At 41.3% G+C, this 17707-nt stretch overlaps 1 protein-coding gene and 1 long non-coding RNA gene across 7 annotated transcripts in view; one reads left to right on the plus strand and one right to left on the minus strand.

The window, feature by feature from the left end:
- abcd3a (ATP-binding cassette, sub-family D (ALD), member 3a) overlaps positions 1–17707 on the minus strand; it is an 89518-nt gene that overhangs the window by 59948 nt on the left and 11863 nt on the right. For 2 of the 3 annotated variants that reach the window (XM_077735900.1, XM_077735902.1), the window contains 6 exons: positions 15885–15921; positions 15683–15781; positions 11840–11928; positions 10442–10511; positions 5916–6013; positions 1371–1494 (listed from right to left, as the gene is read on the minus strand). In XM_077735900.1, the coding sequence (XP_077592026.1) occupies positions 1371–1494; positions 5916–6013; positions 10442–10511; positions 11840–11928; positions 15683–15781; positions 15885–15921 (517 nt within the window). The remainder of the gene's footprint in view (positions 1–1370; positions 1495–5915; positions 6014–10441; positions 10512–11839; positions 11929–15682; positions 15782–15884; positions 15922–17707) is intronic. The other variant, XM_077735901.1, reaches the window with a different exon arrangement.
- LOC144209535 (uncharacterized) lies at positions 43–16811 on the plus strand. Of its 4 annotated transcripts, none has more exons than XR_013329159.1 (4): positions 43–1230; positions 10174–10345; positions 10576–10639; positions 16747–16811. It is a non-coding gene; the product is annotated as an uncharacterized LOC144209535 (long non-coding RNA). The 4 variants fall into 4 exon arrangements; XR_013329160.1 differs by having other exon boundaries at positions 43–513; XR_013329161.1 differs by lacking the exon at positions 43–1230 and adding an exon at positions 6063–6426.

A 17707-nucleotide genomic window follows, 5' to 3' on the forward strand; every position in this document is an offset into this window, starting at 1 on the left:
TACGCCCATCGCACATTTGCAATGTGTTGCCATTTTAGCGACAACGATGCGTGCAGTTCGGAACATATTCAATACAAAACTCTTGTCTGCACATGGATCCACCACTATTGAACCATGGAGTTAAAAACAATTTATATTTTTTAATATAATTCTTTAATTGCTATACCCAGAATTTACAAATAAAAATGAATAGAGAACTTAGGGCGGTGAGGATGAATGCACGCCGCGGCGGAGGAAAGTGGACTTGACATGTTTCAAGCCTTCTCCAAAAATAGTTAATGAACATTTATATGTAAATATTTAAGATTGTAGCCAAGGGCTAATTTATATAATTACTCCCTTGTGCAGGTAGAAGGAAAACGACGTCATATACACACAAATGCGCACAAGTGGCACTGTTTTCGACAGTGTAGTGATCGCAATTTTGTTCGTTTTAGGAGCCAGGCTATAAGATGATTGGCGAAGAGGTTCAGAAACGGTAGTTCACGTATGGTCATCGGTATCGAGTTCCAGGTATCTGAGGCACGGACAGAGAATAGCATTAATTAATAGCAACATTATGCTCATCACGGAAACATGGCTACATCCGCAAATCTCCGACGCTGCGGTATCGCTAGCTAGCCGAACGCTATATCGAAACAATAGTTCAAAAGAATTAACAGGCAAAAGCAAGGGAGGGGTACTTTGCGTGTTAATACACAATTAATGGTGTTGTGAAAGTAGGATCATCAACACTCACTGCTCCCCGGATTTAGAGCTATTGGAGATACGATGCAGGCCCTCCTATTTACCTAGAGAGCTAACGGCTATCATGGTAATGGTGATCTATATCCCAACAGATGCTAACGTTAACACAGCACTCAACCTCCTGCTAACGCAGTGGTCGGGAACCTTTTTGGTTGCGATGAACCTAACCCATCCAAAATTTGTAATACGGCATACACAATTTGAAATTATCAAAATAACGTATAAAATACAGGAAAAACGTTGACCGGTATGTACATGTATAATAACATTTACTGAGACAAAATTATTGATACTGATAGACAGTTAAGAGTAGTTATTAATTTCTTTCTTCTTTTGGCGATACATAAAGCTATACCAAGACTTTAACTATGCGTTTAACTAGCCAATGCTTCGTGGCTGCAGGGTAACTTTTGGGTCTGTTGCCCAGAATCACCCATCTACTGACAACCCCAGAAGGCTTGAATATGAGAAACCTGATCTTAGGTAATGTGGAAGAAGGATTCAATGTCAGAAAATGAGATTTTTTTCTGACGTGAATGCAATAATAGTCCCCAAAGAATTGTATTCACTGAGTTATCTAAATTAAATTAATGTAATGCAGTTTGTTAACAATGTCGATGTACCTTGCTGAGGTTGGAATAGAGATCGACCACACTATTACAGAATTTTTCCACGTCCTGGGTGAGTAACTGATCTGCGTTGGCAATTCGGTTGTCCAAGTTACCCATTTTGTAGTATGTGAAGCTTCTGAAAGATTGGACAAAAGAACACAGGGAATATTAGCAGTACAGTGGTACATCGACATATGATTGTACTCCGTTTCGAGACTGAGATCGCATGTCGAGCTTTTTGGAACACTTTTTTATCAACGACACTTGTAAACGAACAAACAAATTTAAATTAACTTGATAAATATATACAGACACCCAACGTTTAATGTAACTTCATACAAAACCTTAGTTCTACGGGTTGACCCCACCCGGACGTTTTGCCGGAGTCTTCAAAACGAACGCATGAAGAGTTGTTTTATTGTTGCCTCCCCTTCTAAATATTTTGCTAATGACGCATCAATACATCACAATATGCGTATTGCTCACTTTAGATTTAGCGCACCACATGACTTGGTTTTCTTTCTTGATGTTGTGTCTCTTGAACGCACGCGGTTTCTCCGCATTGTTCACCAGTAGCGGATTAATTTTACAGTCACCGCTGTCATTGGCACACAAAGCTAGAATTAAGCGGTCCTTCATATTGTTTTCCACTGCCACAATGAATGTCCACCTGGGCATATTTTTCCAAAAAGACCAGTTTCGTCGCAGTTGTACACTTGCTGGGGATGTAACTTTCCTGGGCGATAAACGAGGCAAATGTCTTGATAAATACCACCGCAGCTTTCGCATAGGAACTTCCTGCTTCCCTATGTCTGATTACCTATACTGAGTGTATTTCAGATCTTTTTTTACATTTTTTGAACCAGTCATGACTCGCTTTAAAGGGCTCTGAAGGCGTTGAAGGCTCTCCTTTCGTTAATATCAGATCCATGTATATTCCCGCTAGCTTTTTTACATATGGTTAACTCGGTCACGCTATCTCCTGCTAACTGTTTTTATTTTATCCGCAATAAAAGAAGGCTCTCCATCTCGTGGGAAATTATAGTTAGTCCTTTGGAAGGCCTCTTCTCCTTAATTGCGTCCTTCTGCTTAAGGATGGTGGATATGGTTGACGGATTCCTCTCGTAGCAAGCTCGGTACCACGTAACCCACTCTCATATTGTTCAATCATTTAGCGTTTCATGTCGATTGTGAACGGTCGCATTTTCTTTGCAAAACTCTGCCGATCCATAGTAGTTGTTTACTTTGTATGTAAATGTGGACCAAGATGGGGGAATAAACGGGTGGGAAATGCAAAGTGCGCCCAGTGCACGAAAGAGATGCAAAAAGACAGTGCCATAGCCACCTACCTGGCTTGGTCGCATCTCGAAATCTTGGGGGAATTATTCGATCAAATTTTTTTTGTACCACGAGCATTTTGTAACACGAGGTGATCGTAGGTCGAGGAACCACTGTATAACTTCTTCTGTTATGTAGTCAAAAAAATAAATCTTAATTTAGGTCCTGTCGTTGACAACAATTGACAACCCAGGAGAACCAAAAAGCAGATCTGGCAAGAATTAGAACCTGTTAGAACTCAGGTGTCAGTCAAGCGTGTTTTGCATCGGAATGGACTGAGACGGTGCCATGCAAAAAGAACTCTGGGTATTTTATAATAAAGAAAGGCTCGATCATGCTGTTAAACATATGATCAGAATCTCATTGGAAAAAAGTTATTAGGGCAGTTTGACCCTGTGGCCGTTACCCTGAGTTGCTGAAATTATTAGATGAAGCCATCGACTTTTGATTAATTGTGAGCTCTGTTTGAACGTTATTTTAGGTTTAGCTCGTCGGTAGAATTGAGAGTCGCAATCTTCAAGGATCTGGGGGAAACGCACTATTAAATCCGGTTGCGCCCAAAACAAACCATGGTTTAGAATGAATATTTCAATTTCATATTCGGTTGGACCCACCTATGAGTATTCAAGCCAGCTTTATTAAGACCTCCGTCAAAACAGTTTCTGAGAGAACAGATCAACTAATAACATGCTAGTATAACTACGGCTACCTCTGTCCACCTCAGGAAGCTCAGGAGGGGCATCTTGCACATCAAAAGGAGAAGGGGACCCCAAAAATTTGAAATGTGGCTTTGTGTGTCTCGAAGTCTGCAAATATGTGATCAAATTCCTCCTGTAGCTTCGAAATGGCCTCAATATACTTCTCACCATTGAATGGTGTACCTGCATGCACGAGAGCCTTGCATGCTTGGAAATGGCAAAGGTTTGTCTGAGAGAGCTGGGCTTTCCATAACACAAGTTTAGTGCAGAATGCTCTCACGTTGTCATAGACAGCACTGACAAGTTGCCCCTGGCCTTGTAGCTTCTTGTTCAGTACATTAAGCTCATGTGTGATATCAACAAAAAAAGCTAAGTTCATGAGCCATTTGGGATCACTTGGCACAGGAACAGCAACCCCGTCTTCATGAAGTATTCTACTTCTGCTCACAACTCAAAAAATCTCTTCAACACGTTTCCCCTGGTGAGCCAAAGTACCTCAGTGAAGTAGAGCATATCCCCATATTCTGACTCCCTTTCCTCTAAAAAAGCACGGAACCTTCTGTGCTTTAAGCCCCTAGATCTGATTTGGTTGATGCATTTAACAACCAGTCAGATGGAGGAGCTGCCGATGCTTGCTGGGCTGCTTGTTTGCTTTGAAGCCCCCCACCACCCTCTCCGCTGCTGCTGACTAGGTGATAGGACAGCTTATGAGGATCTAGGCACGGAAGAGGATCTTTAAAACCTCCAGACTACTAAAGGACTTTGTGGTAACCTCAGTGTCAGTCTGCAGAAGGTCCCCACCTTATGGACTTCCTGTGTGTAGCTCCAGTATTTTTACCTTGGTCTACAAAGTCTTGTGTCTGGCCTGCAACTGCAACCAAGAAATGTCCCGAATACGGGATGAAATAAAGTTCTAATCTAATCTAAAACGAGGAAAGAAATGTATACCTGGAGGAAATAGTAAATGCAGTGCAAAAAAGATTTTAAAAAGAAAATTGTTGTCTTAATTGGTTATAGAGGACTCAAACTTGTATGTGACAGTCCTGTCTTCATGTTTTTTTCTTTCCTTTTTTTCTGTCTCCCAATGTTGTTACGGATGTGTTCTGATGTCTATGTGATGTGTGGTTTTGATGCTATCAAACTGTGCTGGGAGTCTTTACCCCTCTCATTATTGATTGGTGTCTGAGCAATGGATTGTTTGCTGTCTAGGTAAGTGGTGTTGTGAATTTTTTAAGGTGTCTGGATGTTAGTTCAGTGGGTCTGATTCGAGTCTGAAATGGAAAGAAGTCGTCACAAATTTGGTACAGATTGTCTGTGGAAGTGCAATATGTGGATGTCAGGAAGTAGAATGGAGTCTTTAAACAATTCTCAAGGCAAAACATTGGCGGATCCATTCCGTAAAAACATTACATCAATTGACTCTGGACATTGCTGAAGCAAACTTGGACTACTTGGAGTGAACTAAACAAAGAAGGTTCAAAACACCTTGAGCTGCACATGACTTTCAAACCTTCATTTGTTTTGACTATATTGACGTCCCCCTTCTGTTGAGACTGGGACTGATTTGTCAGTCTCAAAGCGGGCAAAGAAACAGTTTAGTTCCTCAGCTAGTGAGGCATCTGTGTTAAGAGATATAGTATTGTAATTGTAATTGGTAATATGGTGTATTCCCTGCCACATCTTCTTTGGGTTATTTCATGTGAAGTGCTCCTCAATTTTCCTTGTATATGCTGCCTTGGCCTTTTTAATGCCTCTCTTCAGTTCTGCTCTGGCTGCGCTGTATTGTACTTTGTCCCCCGACTTGAAGGCGGTGTTACGGCATTTGATGAGTGCCTGTGTCTCCTTGGTCATCTAGTGTTTTTGGCTAGTAAAGTCCATTCATCGGTATTATCGACAAGGACAGAAGCATGCAGTCCCTCCTTGTAGTCCGTTATAGTTCTTAATGCGTCAACCTGCAGCCAGTTTTTGACTTATTTGTTGTGTCGATTTCAAGCTTAATGTTCCTATAGCTTGTAGCCACGCAAGGCAGAGAGTGGAGCTTTCGACACGCATTACACAAAAGAACGCACAGAGTTTTCCCAATTAAAATCCAAAGGTATTTATTAAACAATCCGATTGACTTTCAAATAATGATCGAAGAATTAACTAAATAAAACTGTGAGTAATTAAGTTCAGTAATGAATGCGATAAAGTATGCGATAAAGAAAACTTTTTTGCCTTTCCACACTGTCACCTGTCCCCTGGCTTTTAAGAATGAACCCTTCAAATCCTGGTTTCACACCACCTGGGCATGTCAAAGGCCGGAGTTTAACATCAAATAACCCTCTCAGCTATGTCACGAGTGCCCCGACACACGGACAATTTGAGATACAAGTAAAATTTTGAGCAAATACTGAAAATTGTAACAGTAATTACAGTGACATTTGTAAAATTCCAACAAGGAAAATGAGAAGTAAGGGGGTAATGCTTACAGAAATGATGAATCTAGCATTAACAATATTGGTAATGTTGTATTACTTACTGTAAATACTGGTCATACAGATTGTTTGTGAGCCTCTCTCGAAATCTCAACTTCAGCTCATTTAGACCCATCTTAAGAAAGTTGTTCACCAAGGCTATCTGTAAAAGAATAGATTAAATTAGTTTCCCAATTTTGGCTAGCACCCCCCCCCCCCCCCCCCCACAGTTCTGAGATCAAGGCTTCAATCTTACGCGCAGCCTTCGTGGCTTGAGTTTGGATCTTTTTCTCGTGTCTGCGTAGGGTTTCTCCGAGTAGACTAGTTTCCTTCCATATCCCCAAACACATGCATGGTAGGCTGATCGAAAACTAAATTGTCCGTAAGGATGAGTGGGTGCGCGTGTCATGGTTACTTGCAATTTGCTCACCCAAAATAAAGTCATAAAAGAACCAAACATCATGAATGTTTTTGTGACAAAGAAGTATCTGTTCCAATCACACTACCAGAGAAAAATCAGAGTTGTAGAAATAGCTGGAAACTGAAGAGAGCCATGACATTATGTTCTTCACAAGTGTAAGTAAACTTTTGACCAAAACTGTTAATGTCGAGTTCTGCCATTCTGTATAAAATATAAATATTCACATTAGATGCCAAGGGTTCTAGAGACAAGCCAAAAAAAATCCAAGTTGATTTGGGTCCCCCGAGTCATGTCATTCAACATTCAGCTTTGAAGTTCATTAAAGAAATCCTGTTATTGGAAAACTTGCCATTCACTTAGAAAACAGCAGCAAGTATTTTTCTTAAATGAAAATGCAACTACGGTGGCCGAGGCACCAAGAGAGACAACACTAACTGCATTCTTCAAAATGTGCTCAAAATATGCGTTGGCAAAGACATTCCACTACTGAGGTCCTTTCTTACTAGCCATGGGATATAAAAAACAATGGGAAAGTTGAAAACAAGTCCAGGCTTTTGATGGACAGCTGGAAATTAAACTTTCTTCTTGCTTGGGACAAGTTAACGCCATCCCCAAAGCAAAACGATCTTTTTTACCTTCGACTCCTTTTCACAAAGTTGCTGGTCTAACGTGTTTTGAAGATGTTTGAACGTTTGATGGCCACATCTATCCAACCTATCAAGCTGCATGTTTGGCACGCACGATGCTTGAAGATAATGCCCAATGGGATGAAACTTTGGTGCCGGTTGCATCTACGCAACCTGCTTCCAGTGTTTGAGAGCTTTGTACAACGCTTCTTTCCATTTGCCGCGAGTGATCTGAACGCCCTTAGGTTAATGTGTCGCAATGATTTATCCGAGGACTTCCTTCAACGAGCACAGCAGCTACTTCCAGATACCGAGGTCACATTAACTGATGAAATTTATAACCAGGCACTAATCGCTATTGAATATACTCTTGATGATGGGTGGAGCAGTCTTTTCGACATACCTGCACCAAATCGGACCAGCACAGAAGGCATGTCAACCAGATCGGACCAGCACTGGGTTCAAATCCAGGTGATGTCCACCTATGTGGAGTTTGCATGTTCTCCACGGGCCTGCGAGGGTTTCCGCCGTGCACTCCAGTTTCCTCCCACATTCCAAAAACGTTACATTGAGACGAGACGATTTTGCACATCAGACGGTCTTCAATAGTGTTTTTAACCAAACGGTAGGGATGTTTTTCATGGATGCTCCCGGAGGCAAGGGAAAAATCTTTGTAACACAGCTGATACTTACAAGAGTTTGAAAAGAAAACCTCATAGCCATTGCAGTTGCATTTTCTGGACTCGCAGCAACACTTTAGCCAGGAGAAGACAGCTCATTCCACTTTCAAGCTTACTCTAAATTATGTGGAGGATGAAAAATGCTCCTGCAACATAACCAAAAATAGTTCACGGGCCAAACTACTCAGGCGCTGTCGACTCATTGTTTGTGATGAATGCAACAATGCTAATATAGGAGCTGTCGAGGCTTTGGACACAACGACGCAGGATATTCGACTGTCCAGACCCCACGGGAGGAATCACCGTCCTTTTTTCAGTTGATTTTCGACCAACGTTACCTGTTGTGACGAAGGGATCATGCACTGATCAAGCTCGTGCCTGCCTTAAATCTTCACACCTTTGGAATAAAATACAACTCCAATTGACGAGGAACAAGCGTGTATGGGTCAGTGGTGATGCCACAATAGGAAAATTTGCAGAAGATCTGTTCCTTCTGGGTGACGGGATGATTTCCATCAGATGAGCAAGACCACATAAAGTCAGCATATGTGCTTTCTTACTGACACGGCCAAGGATCTTCAAGAAGCACTCTTTCCAGATTTGGTCAAAAACTATCACGACCATGCATGGCTCTGTGAACGTGCCATTTTAGCTGGGGTTGCCTCTATCAACCACCAAGTCCTCGAACCTGGAACCTGGAAATACCATAACTTTCAAATCTATCGACGTCATTGTAGACCCCATCAAGTCGTAACCATAAAATCTATCAGGCTCAACAGACCACTAAGGTGAACATCCAGGGTACAGACATTGAAATCGTGGATAATTTTAAGTACCTGGGTGTTCACCTCGACAACAAACTAGACTGGTCTATAAACATAGACGCCATGTAAAAATGGAGCCAGAGCCGCCTCTACCTACTGAGGTGATTATGGTCCTTTGGAGTGTTCAGGACATTGCTGAAGATCTTTTAAGACACTGTGGTGGCATCTACAGTGTTTTATGCAGTGGTATGTTGTGGATGCGTGAGCTCGGAGAGGGAGAGGAACAAGCTGAATAAGCTGGTCAGGAGGGCCAGCTCTGTTCTGGGCTGTCCTTTGGACTACCGCGGTAGGATAATCAACTGAGTGATCATTTTTTCTTTATTTGTATCATTTTTTTCTTTAAATAGTATTTAAATTTCAAGCCCATGTCACCATAAGGGATCCACATTGGTATCAGTAGCTGAATGGTATAGTGTACTAATATTTTATTATCATGTTAAAATTCTACAGATTAAATCAAACTATAAACAATTAATGATTATCAAAGCAGATACTGATAGCAAGTGCTCAGATACACCCAAAGGTTTGCACACCTACTTCGTGGGACTTTGACGGACGTCACAGACTACGAGGGATGAGGTGCGTCAGACATTTTGCGAGATGTCGACCGGCATTGGAAACATCTCAGGATGGCGACGGAATTCGGGAACAATGACTAACAAAAATGCTTTGCTTCAAAACTGCATTTGAAACATCATTGGACAACCCCTCAGATCAACATCTACTTGCGTTTGACCATCTCGTTCTAACATTGCTTCGCATCCACATCGTGACTGCATGTATACCGTCGTGGACAACTACTCCGATCCGCATCGACCTGCGATTAACCGTCTCATGGTAACGGTGATTCGCCGCAACTACCCTTCATTTTAAAAGAGGCTCTCCAGACAATTTATGTTTACCTTCACTTTTCAATGACATAGCCTGTCTGATTATTTTCAGGGTCCTCATAAAAGACAATTCTATTTCCACATATTCATCAAACTGATAGGGTGCTACATTGTTTTGGTATTCTACTGACACTTTGATCTTATTGAATTGAACTGCTGAAATGCCTCTCATATCATATCTGTACATTTTGTTTGATTGATTTGAAGTGCTGAACTTCTTCTGTAGCATACCTGTACATAATTGTATACATGTTTGCTGTGCTAGGCGTGTAACTAATAACTAACTTACCCATTTTTCAAATTTAGATTTTTTTTTAATAGCGCAACAATTGTCTTTTGGTTCTAAACAAGTAGTCATGCTTGTCATTCGTAAACTAAATTCGACTTCATTACAAGTTGGTGAAAAGGATGACCTAGATGCAACATCCTCGGCACTGTTGTTCTACTGCATGGAACATGTTTTGACCATATTATGAATGCAGGGCAAAAATACCACTTGCCCTACCTGCTGTTTCTGTTGAATTATCAAACAAAACAAAAAAATGATTTACTGATTGATGTAAGTTCAAGTTAAATTAATGTCATCAAACATCAAAACGGTTTGTCAAGTTTGGTTATCAGTAAGACATCAATATTACAAATTTTTGATTATTTTGTCTTGAAGGGTCCAAAATGTTGATAAATTTGTTCAGAGTGAAAAAAAAATCGGTTTGGATCTGTAGGTAGGTGTCCTAAGAAAAGGCACAAAACAAAACCATTGTAAACAAGTCACTCTGAAGTAAAAAGCAGCCATCAAAGGTATGCAAAATTGGAAAAATAGGCAGAGACCTTGAAGCGTTGAATATTCATTCATTCATCTTTCATATCGCGCTTCTTTGAAAGTGTTGCAGGGGTTGCTGGAGCCTATCACAGCTGACTTAAAGGAAAAGGCAGACTACATCCTACACTGATCAACAGTCAATTGTAGGCCAGACAGAGAGAAGCGACCATCCACACCACAATCACTAACGGCACCAGTGGGAATCGAGCCCGCGCCTGCCCACAACAAATTAAGGCAAGTGAACCTCTACACCACAAGGCGGCAGGGTTGAACATGCTCAGCATTTATGTAAATTGGTAAAACAAAAATCTAGTGAACAAGTAAACTTACAAGTGGCATGAATCGGATGAAGCTGAACAAAAAGGTCTTGAAATCTTTCGTTGAGCGCCCAATTATTGCACTGAAAAATACAGAGACAAAAGAAAGAGATGGACAATTTATTCACTGGATTTAATGCATTTCAGAAATGCTGAACCAGCAACACTCTGCCCTTCCAGTGTGGAACTGGCATGTTCTGACAATGCTGAGGTATGTTTTATATTATACTATATTATATTAGATTCAAATAGGAGAGTTTCCATTGAATAAAATTAATTTGAATCGAATTGATTCGAATAATCTAATCTGGGAGTGAAATCCCCTCATGAAGTATCAATATTTAAGGTTGAGGCTGTCTGATCCACGATGAACATTCAACAAGGTCGAACACAAGTAAGCACACCAAGACAGATGAGTGAGATTTTGACGGTTCTGCAGAAGGGGAGTACGGAGAGAGAACAGGCAGTTACTCTGCGTAAGACTCCCGTCAATCTTCTCCTGTTTCCGCTGTCCAATCTTTGACTCCCCTTTGTGCACCAACAGTTTCATTAGGGCAAGATTGCATGACATAGTCTCTATGACAAAGATGCAGGGCTCTGATACGGATGAAGACTGTGATACGTATTGAAAGATTATTTTTGTTTACTCAAAATTATTTCACAGAGGGTGCCTAATTCATCAAGGTAATATCATTTTCAGGGAAATTGAACCACCACAGGTGGAGTTTTCTGGTTGTCTCGGAAAATATTTCAGCTGTTATTCAAACCAGGCCTGATGCAACAAGGATTTAGTAAGGATAGCACTAGCTAGGTTAACACTGCCCTAGCTAGGTGGGTGGTAAAAATATTTTTTTAAATTATTTTTTTAACATCCTATTTTTTTTCAATCATTCATCTTCCATACCACTAATCCTCACAAGGGTGACGCAGGGTGCTGGAGAGTATCCGAGCCAACTACAGGTTGTGGATAACCCGAATTGGTTGCCAGCCAATTAATGAAACAGACATCCACTCACGCTCACAATCACACTTACACCGAGTGGGAATTAATAAGTGGGAATTAAGAACCACTGCAACATCGGGTGGCCCTCATTTCAATTTGTGAGTCTATACTTTCATCCAATCTAACAGTCATTTTTAATTTGAGTTTAGAGCAACATTAATTGATGTGCCAAAATCTGTGAAAGAAGGACATTAAGTCTTTAAGTCACAAGTTATATAGCCCATAACCTCTTGCTACTGTGACAGTGAAATTCCCCGAATACCGGATGAATAAAATCCAATATAATTCAATAAATTACTCAAAAGGCTCCGATAGATATACTGTATATGCTAAATTATAACTTTAGATCAAATTTGTTTGAATTTGGCTCCGGTACTATGATGAGTTTGAAGCAGGTATTAAACTGACCTTTCAATCATGGTACCATTCTGAATCATCCACACATCACAGTAGGTCCTCGCTACCAACATTACAGCAATAAGAATCAGGTACCCAGTCTGTGATAAAAGAAAAAGAGATAACTAAAAGTTACAAGGGTTAATTAAACACACTCAACCAGTTCATGAGACTTATTGGTAATTGTGCTATCGAAGCTGTTTGTTTGTTTGTTTAAAATGTTACACAAACTTGTCTACAATTTTAAACAAGATTATGGGTGGAGACATTGCACTGTATATATTATGTGAAATGGAGAAATATCTATTTCCATTTGTGCAAATGACATTAAAAAATACAATCTGGACAAAACAACATAGAAGATGAAAGAAGTGTATTTGAGTCATAACAGCAATTTATTCCATTGCCTCAATCCATTCATTCATCCACCTTTTTGCTGATCCTGACAAGGGTCACAGGGTGCTTTTGCTTATCCTAGCCACTATGGGCGTAACGTAGGGTACATCCTGAATTGGTGTACAGCCGCCATCTCAGTTGAAATTACTAAAACATGAAGTGAATACTTAAAACCTCATTAACCAAGAGTATTCATGAAGTGTCAGGCCCGGGAAAAGACCGGTGGCTGGTTGTGCCTGCCACCCAATCACAGACCCAGCCCCCCACTCAAGCGGTTCCAGGTGTGAATCATCAAGCCAGTGAGGAGTATTCAATCCCACATAGAACATGACCACACTGCTGGATCGTCTTAATCAGTTCACTGTTAAGTACCCTCTAGCACTATATCCTTGCTTTCCTCTACTGATCAACGTCTTGATTTGCTCTCAGGATCTTGACCACGCTCAGCACCACGACCGTGGCCCATGGACCATGATCTTGTTCTCACGCATTGTAACCTTCGCTCTGGACTCCACAAGTCTAATTAAGGAGCAACAGCATTTACTTCGTTGCAAGCAGGCATTTCAGATGTACCGAATTTTCGCGACTATAAGGCGCAACGCATTTAAAGCCGCAGGGTCACTAAGGAGTGCTATTTCTGTATTTGACACACCAAAGGACGCTCCGTTTTAAAGACGCAGCCAGGCATGGCAAAACATACACCAGCTTAAACATAGGGACACGTGTTAAAAACACGTTTTTAAAAAGGCAACTTAAGCAAAACTGCATTTTACAATGTACTCACGTCATCACCACCCACAAATCCATCAAAGTCCTAATTTTCTTTGTCCAAATTGAACAATTGTCCAAATAAGTCATCGAAAACGCTGAGTTTTATACGTTAGTCCAGGCGCCCACAATTAATTCGCAATTAGTAGCTAGCTTAACTAGACCGGCGCTCCCTGCCACCCTTCTTAAAGCTGTGTTGATGTCGATGTCCAGTCCACAATCCATTCGCAAATAGTAGCTAGCTAGTAGCTAGCATAACTAGCCCAGCGCTGCCTGCCACCCTTCGTAAAGCTGTGTTGATGTTGATGTCTATGCAACAATTCATTTGCAAATAGTAATAATAATGAGAATAATCGGACATAGGCTTTGTCATCATCATTGACTCGACCAAAGTCTAATTGTCACTATACCCAGCTGCGTATGACAAAATTGGTAGTGCTTCTCAATAAGGTGCATTTTCCTGGCAAAGACCCAATTAAGTGATAATTTCAGACTCGTTGGCATTCTGCGGTGATGGATACATCGCATCACCACCCAAGCGGAACACTTACCTCTCATTGTCTCTCACTTTCAGTCAGCCAGTAGGAGGCAGATCACCGCCCAATGTCTTTTTATGTTACCTCACCCAGAAGTTATTACACAGAAGAAATTGTGTGTCGTGTTACCGCAAGTTTAGAGTTCTGATGGATTTGGAGGGGGGAAAAACTGTCCTTAAGCCTATTTGTCTGTACTTTGTGAGACCTATAGCTTCTGGCAGAGTGACCGTAGCTCCCTGACAATGTTCCTGGCTCTGTTGAGGTAATGAGGTCTGGCAATGTCTTCCAGTGAGGCATATATCTTTTTCTAGTTTCTCCTTCTCCAGTATCCTACTTCTTCTGGGCAGTGTAAATCACTCTTTGCATGGCCTTTTTGTCTGCTGCCATGCTTCGAGCGTACCACACTGTGATGCAGTATGCCAGGATGCTCTCCACAGTGGCTCTATTGATTAGTGTCAAAGTTGTTCTTCCTGAGTACCCTAAGGAAATGGAGTTGTTTCTGGGTCTATCCTGAGAGCTTATCCGTGACGTGGACCCCCAGTAATTTTAAGCACTGGACTCCATTTATGAGGAGTGGGGCCATATGTGCTGTGTTTGTGAAAGTCCAGGATTATTTCTTTAGTTTTCGTGGTGTTCAGTGTGAGATTGTTCACCGAGCACCACAAAGACAGTTTGTTGACCTCATCTCTGTAGGCCGACTCATCCCCTCCTGAGAGGAGTCCGACCACAGTGGTGTCATCGGCAAATTTGATGATGGAGTTAGACTGGTGTGTTGGGGTACAGTCGTATGTGTACAGGGAGTACAGAAGAGAACTCAGTATACAGGCTTGAGGGGAGCCAATGCTCAGTGTAATGGAGGAAGAGAGGTGGGGACCAAGTCTAAAAGTTTGTGGTTGGTTGGTTAAGAAGTTCTTAATCCAGCAGCAGATGGATGAAGATAGTCCAAGGTGGGAGAGTTTGTCAGTCAGAATGTCCGGTGTTATAGTGTTGAAAGAGTTGAGAGCTGTTGAGGATGGTGTACCCTATGGACAGATTTATTTTATTTTATTGTGATAACAATTTTAGTATTGGTCCATATATAAAGCGCACAGGATTACAAGGTGCCCTCTCTATTTTGGAGAAAATGTAAGACTTTTAAGTGCGCCTTATAGTCATGAAACGACGGTAGTAAGGGAAGCACTTTCTTCAGCAAATATATAATAATTTAGGACTAATAAACCTAACAGAGACTTTGGAAGTTTTCTAGAGAGATCTGTACTGTCCAGTATCGAAATAATTTGAGTTCACTCAGTTCGTAAAGCTGTTTCTCCCAGGTGATCTTTCGTTTTGATCCATGGCTTGAGTCCATCTTCCAAGCTTTCATTCCCGCATCCCGAAAAATTCTGTTCACCTTTATCCCGTGTAAATGCGGAAAATTTTAAGAGGCTTCAACAAGCTTTTGATATTACAGTCATACCTCGACAAACGAGTGCCCTGACATGCGACCATTTTGAGATACGAGTAAAATTCCGGTCAAGTATTTATCTTGAGATACGAGGCAAATTTTGATATACGAGCATACAGCGGACGAGAGAGGCTGCTCATAAGAAAATCATGGGCACTGTCTTTCTGATCGCAAGTCCCTCGAATAATGTCTCTACGAGCACTGGGTGGAGCGTTGCCTTTTTTCCGTGCTTTTTCCCCCCGTTAGTCAGTGCGTTGCCGTGCAAAAGTTGCCCCCCACACCCCCCTCTCTCTGTCTGTCTAATTTTAGTACTAAACACATTTCAGTAATATTAAACCACTAGTTATTTGTTACTTTGTTAATAGGTGGCGAATTGGAACATGTTTTTCAAATCTAACATCCTGTTTTTAGAATTTTTTTTTCAGACAGTTGGAACAAATTAATTTATTTTTAGTTCATTCCTATGGGAAACTTTCATTTGAGTTACGAGTGAATCGACATAAGAGATCAGTCCCGTAACGAATTAAGCTCACATCTCGAGGTCCCACTGTACAGCCACACTCATTGTCTTAAAACCACGCTGTATCTGAAAACGAGTGATCATTTTAAGGCTGTGATGTCCAAAATGTTTAATTCCCTAGTAAATGTGCTCAAAACATTCCAAGCATTACAGCGGTCACTGTTTGGGTTCAAACAAGAATTCATTCTTACCTCCATGCAAAGTATTTGAGGAACCATCATCCGCAATATCCGTAGAATTTGAAGAAAAAAATATTTGTCAACGTCTGCCCGTTCCTTTCTGCCATCCTTCTGGTTGGAACACAATTTGGTCATTGCATAAGAAAAAGTAATTAAGACATATCTGCTTCAGAATAATAAAAGCCCTCTCACTGTATAATATTAATCAACTTACCTTCAAGTTAAACACCAAATTTGATCCTCGTTTTGGACTGCAAGAAAGGGCAAAAAAGTTAAATCTAAATTTAAAAAAAAGGGTTCCTTTGACCAGTATCATTCCATTACCATTCCATTTGTAATTGGTGTTAATTTTTGTCTCTGACCAAGGGGCGAAGGTTATGGTGGGGAACAGAATCATCGGTATAGTTTTAACAAACTTGCTGTAGTGGAGATTGCCACTGATGTTTTGAGTTTTGAAACCCAGTAATGACTAGTACCTTGCATCATGAAGGTGCTCAATTTTACTTTCAAAATACACCTGTTGATATTCTGGCACAGAATGGTCTTCATGGTTACACCATTGCATCAAGAAATAAAATGGGGATGAAAATTTGCACCACAATATTTAAGTCATGATCTCAATTTAAAATATATCAAAATGTACAACTTTATGTGCCAGGCCTCCCAACCAGGATGGATACAGAGGTTTCCTGTAAACTATCGTATTTTCACGACTATAAGGCACACTAAAAAGTCTTGAATTTTCTCCAAAATAGACAGGCGGCGCCTTGTAAGATCATCGTAGGCGCCGTTCAAACAGCTGCTTGTTGCAATAGCTCCCTAAACCCTCATTCGTATTCTGTTTTTACAGCTTTTTTACAGATTTTTTTCCTTTATTTTTATGTTTTATTGTCTCTTAAGATTTTACTTGTTACTTTATTTTACATATTATATTCAATACTTTAATGTTTTAAAACTACTTTCAAGACTCTACTCCAAGACTCAAGCTGTGCGAGAGGCAGTGTTTGATCTATTAGTTTAGTTTAGTTTATCTTTTCAAATTCAAATAATGGACACTACTTTTTTTACCCACACAGCTTTGCCTACGCTGCTTTACACAAAAGACCAACTGTTAGCGCCACGCAAAACCTGAACTCCCGGGGGGGGGGGGGGGGGGGGGGGGTTAAAGAGGAAGAGAAGAGGATGGAGAGCTGGACGAAAATGTCAGGAGAAAAAGCGACGCTTCAGACCCAATACAGACAAGGACAATATCGGAGCATCTGCATAATGAGCTTCACGGAGACTTGGCTGGATGAGCGATTACCAGACTCTCTCATCTCCTTGGATGGCTTTCAGCTGGTGAGGGCTGACAGAGATGCTGAGGAGAGCGGTAGGAAGAAAGGTGGGGGACTAGCTGTTTTTATTAATAGTAGATGGTGCAGTCCTGGGCATATTACTGTGAAGGAGCAACTTTGCACTCGAGATATCGAGCTCGTAGCTGTTAGCGTCAGGCTGTTTTACATCCCCCGGGGATTCTCGCACGTTATCTTAATAACTGCGTATATACCTCCTTCGGCCGATGCGGCAGTGGCTCGCGAGCTGCTCCACACTAATGTGTCCCGCCTACAGACGTCACACCCCCAGTCTCTCCTTCTTATCTCTGGTGATTTTAACCATACTCCCTTGACTTCGACTCTCCCCACCTTCACTCAGTATGTGAAGTGCCACACCAGGGAACGAAAAACTCTGGACCTGCTGTATGCCAACGAAAAGGAGGCATACAGCTCAGTCCCCCTGCCCCCACAGGGCCGCTCAGACCACAACCCGGTCCATCTAATCCCCACCTACATCCCTATAGTGAGGAAAATAAAACCCACCGCGAGGACCATACAAAGATGGACTGAGGAGACCAGGATGGTACTGAGGGACTGTTTCGAGACAACTGACTGGGAGGTGCTGTGCAACAACTTGACCCACTGCATCACAGATTATATTAACTTCTGTGTCGAGAACATTATACCCTCCAAGAAGGGCCGTTTTTACTCCAACAATAAGCCG

This window comes from Stigmatopora nigra, chromosome 16 (assembly GCF_051989575.1).
Source record: "Stigmatopora nigra isolate UIUO_SnigA chromosome 16, RoL_Snig_1.1, whole genome shotgun sequence".
Lineage (NCBI taxonomy): Eukaryota > Metazoa > Chordata > Actinopteri > Syngnathiformes > Syngnathidae > Stigmatopora > Stigmatopora nigra.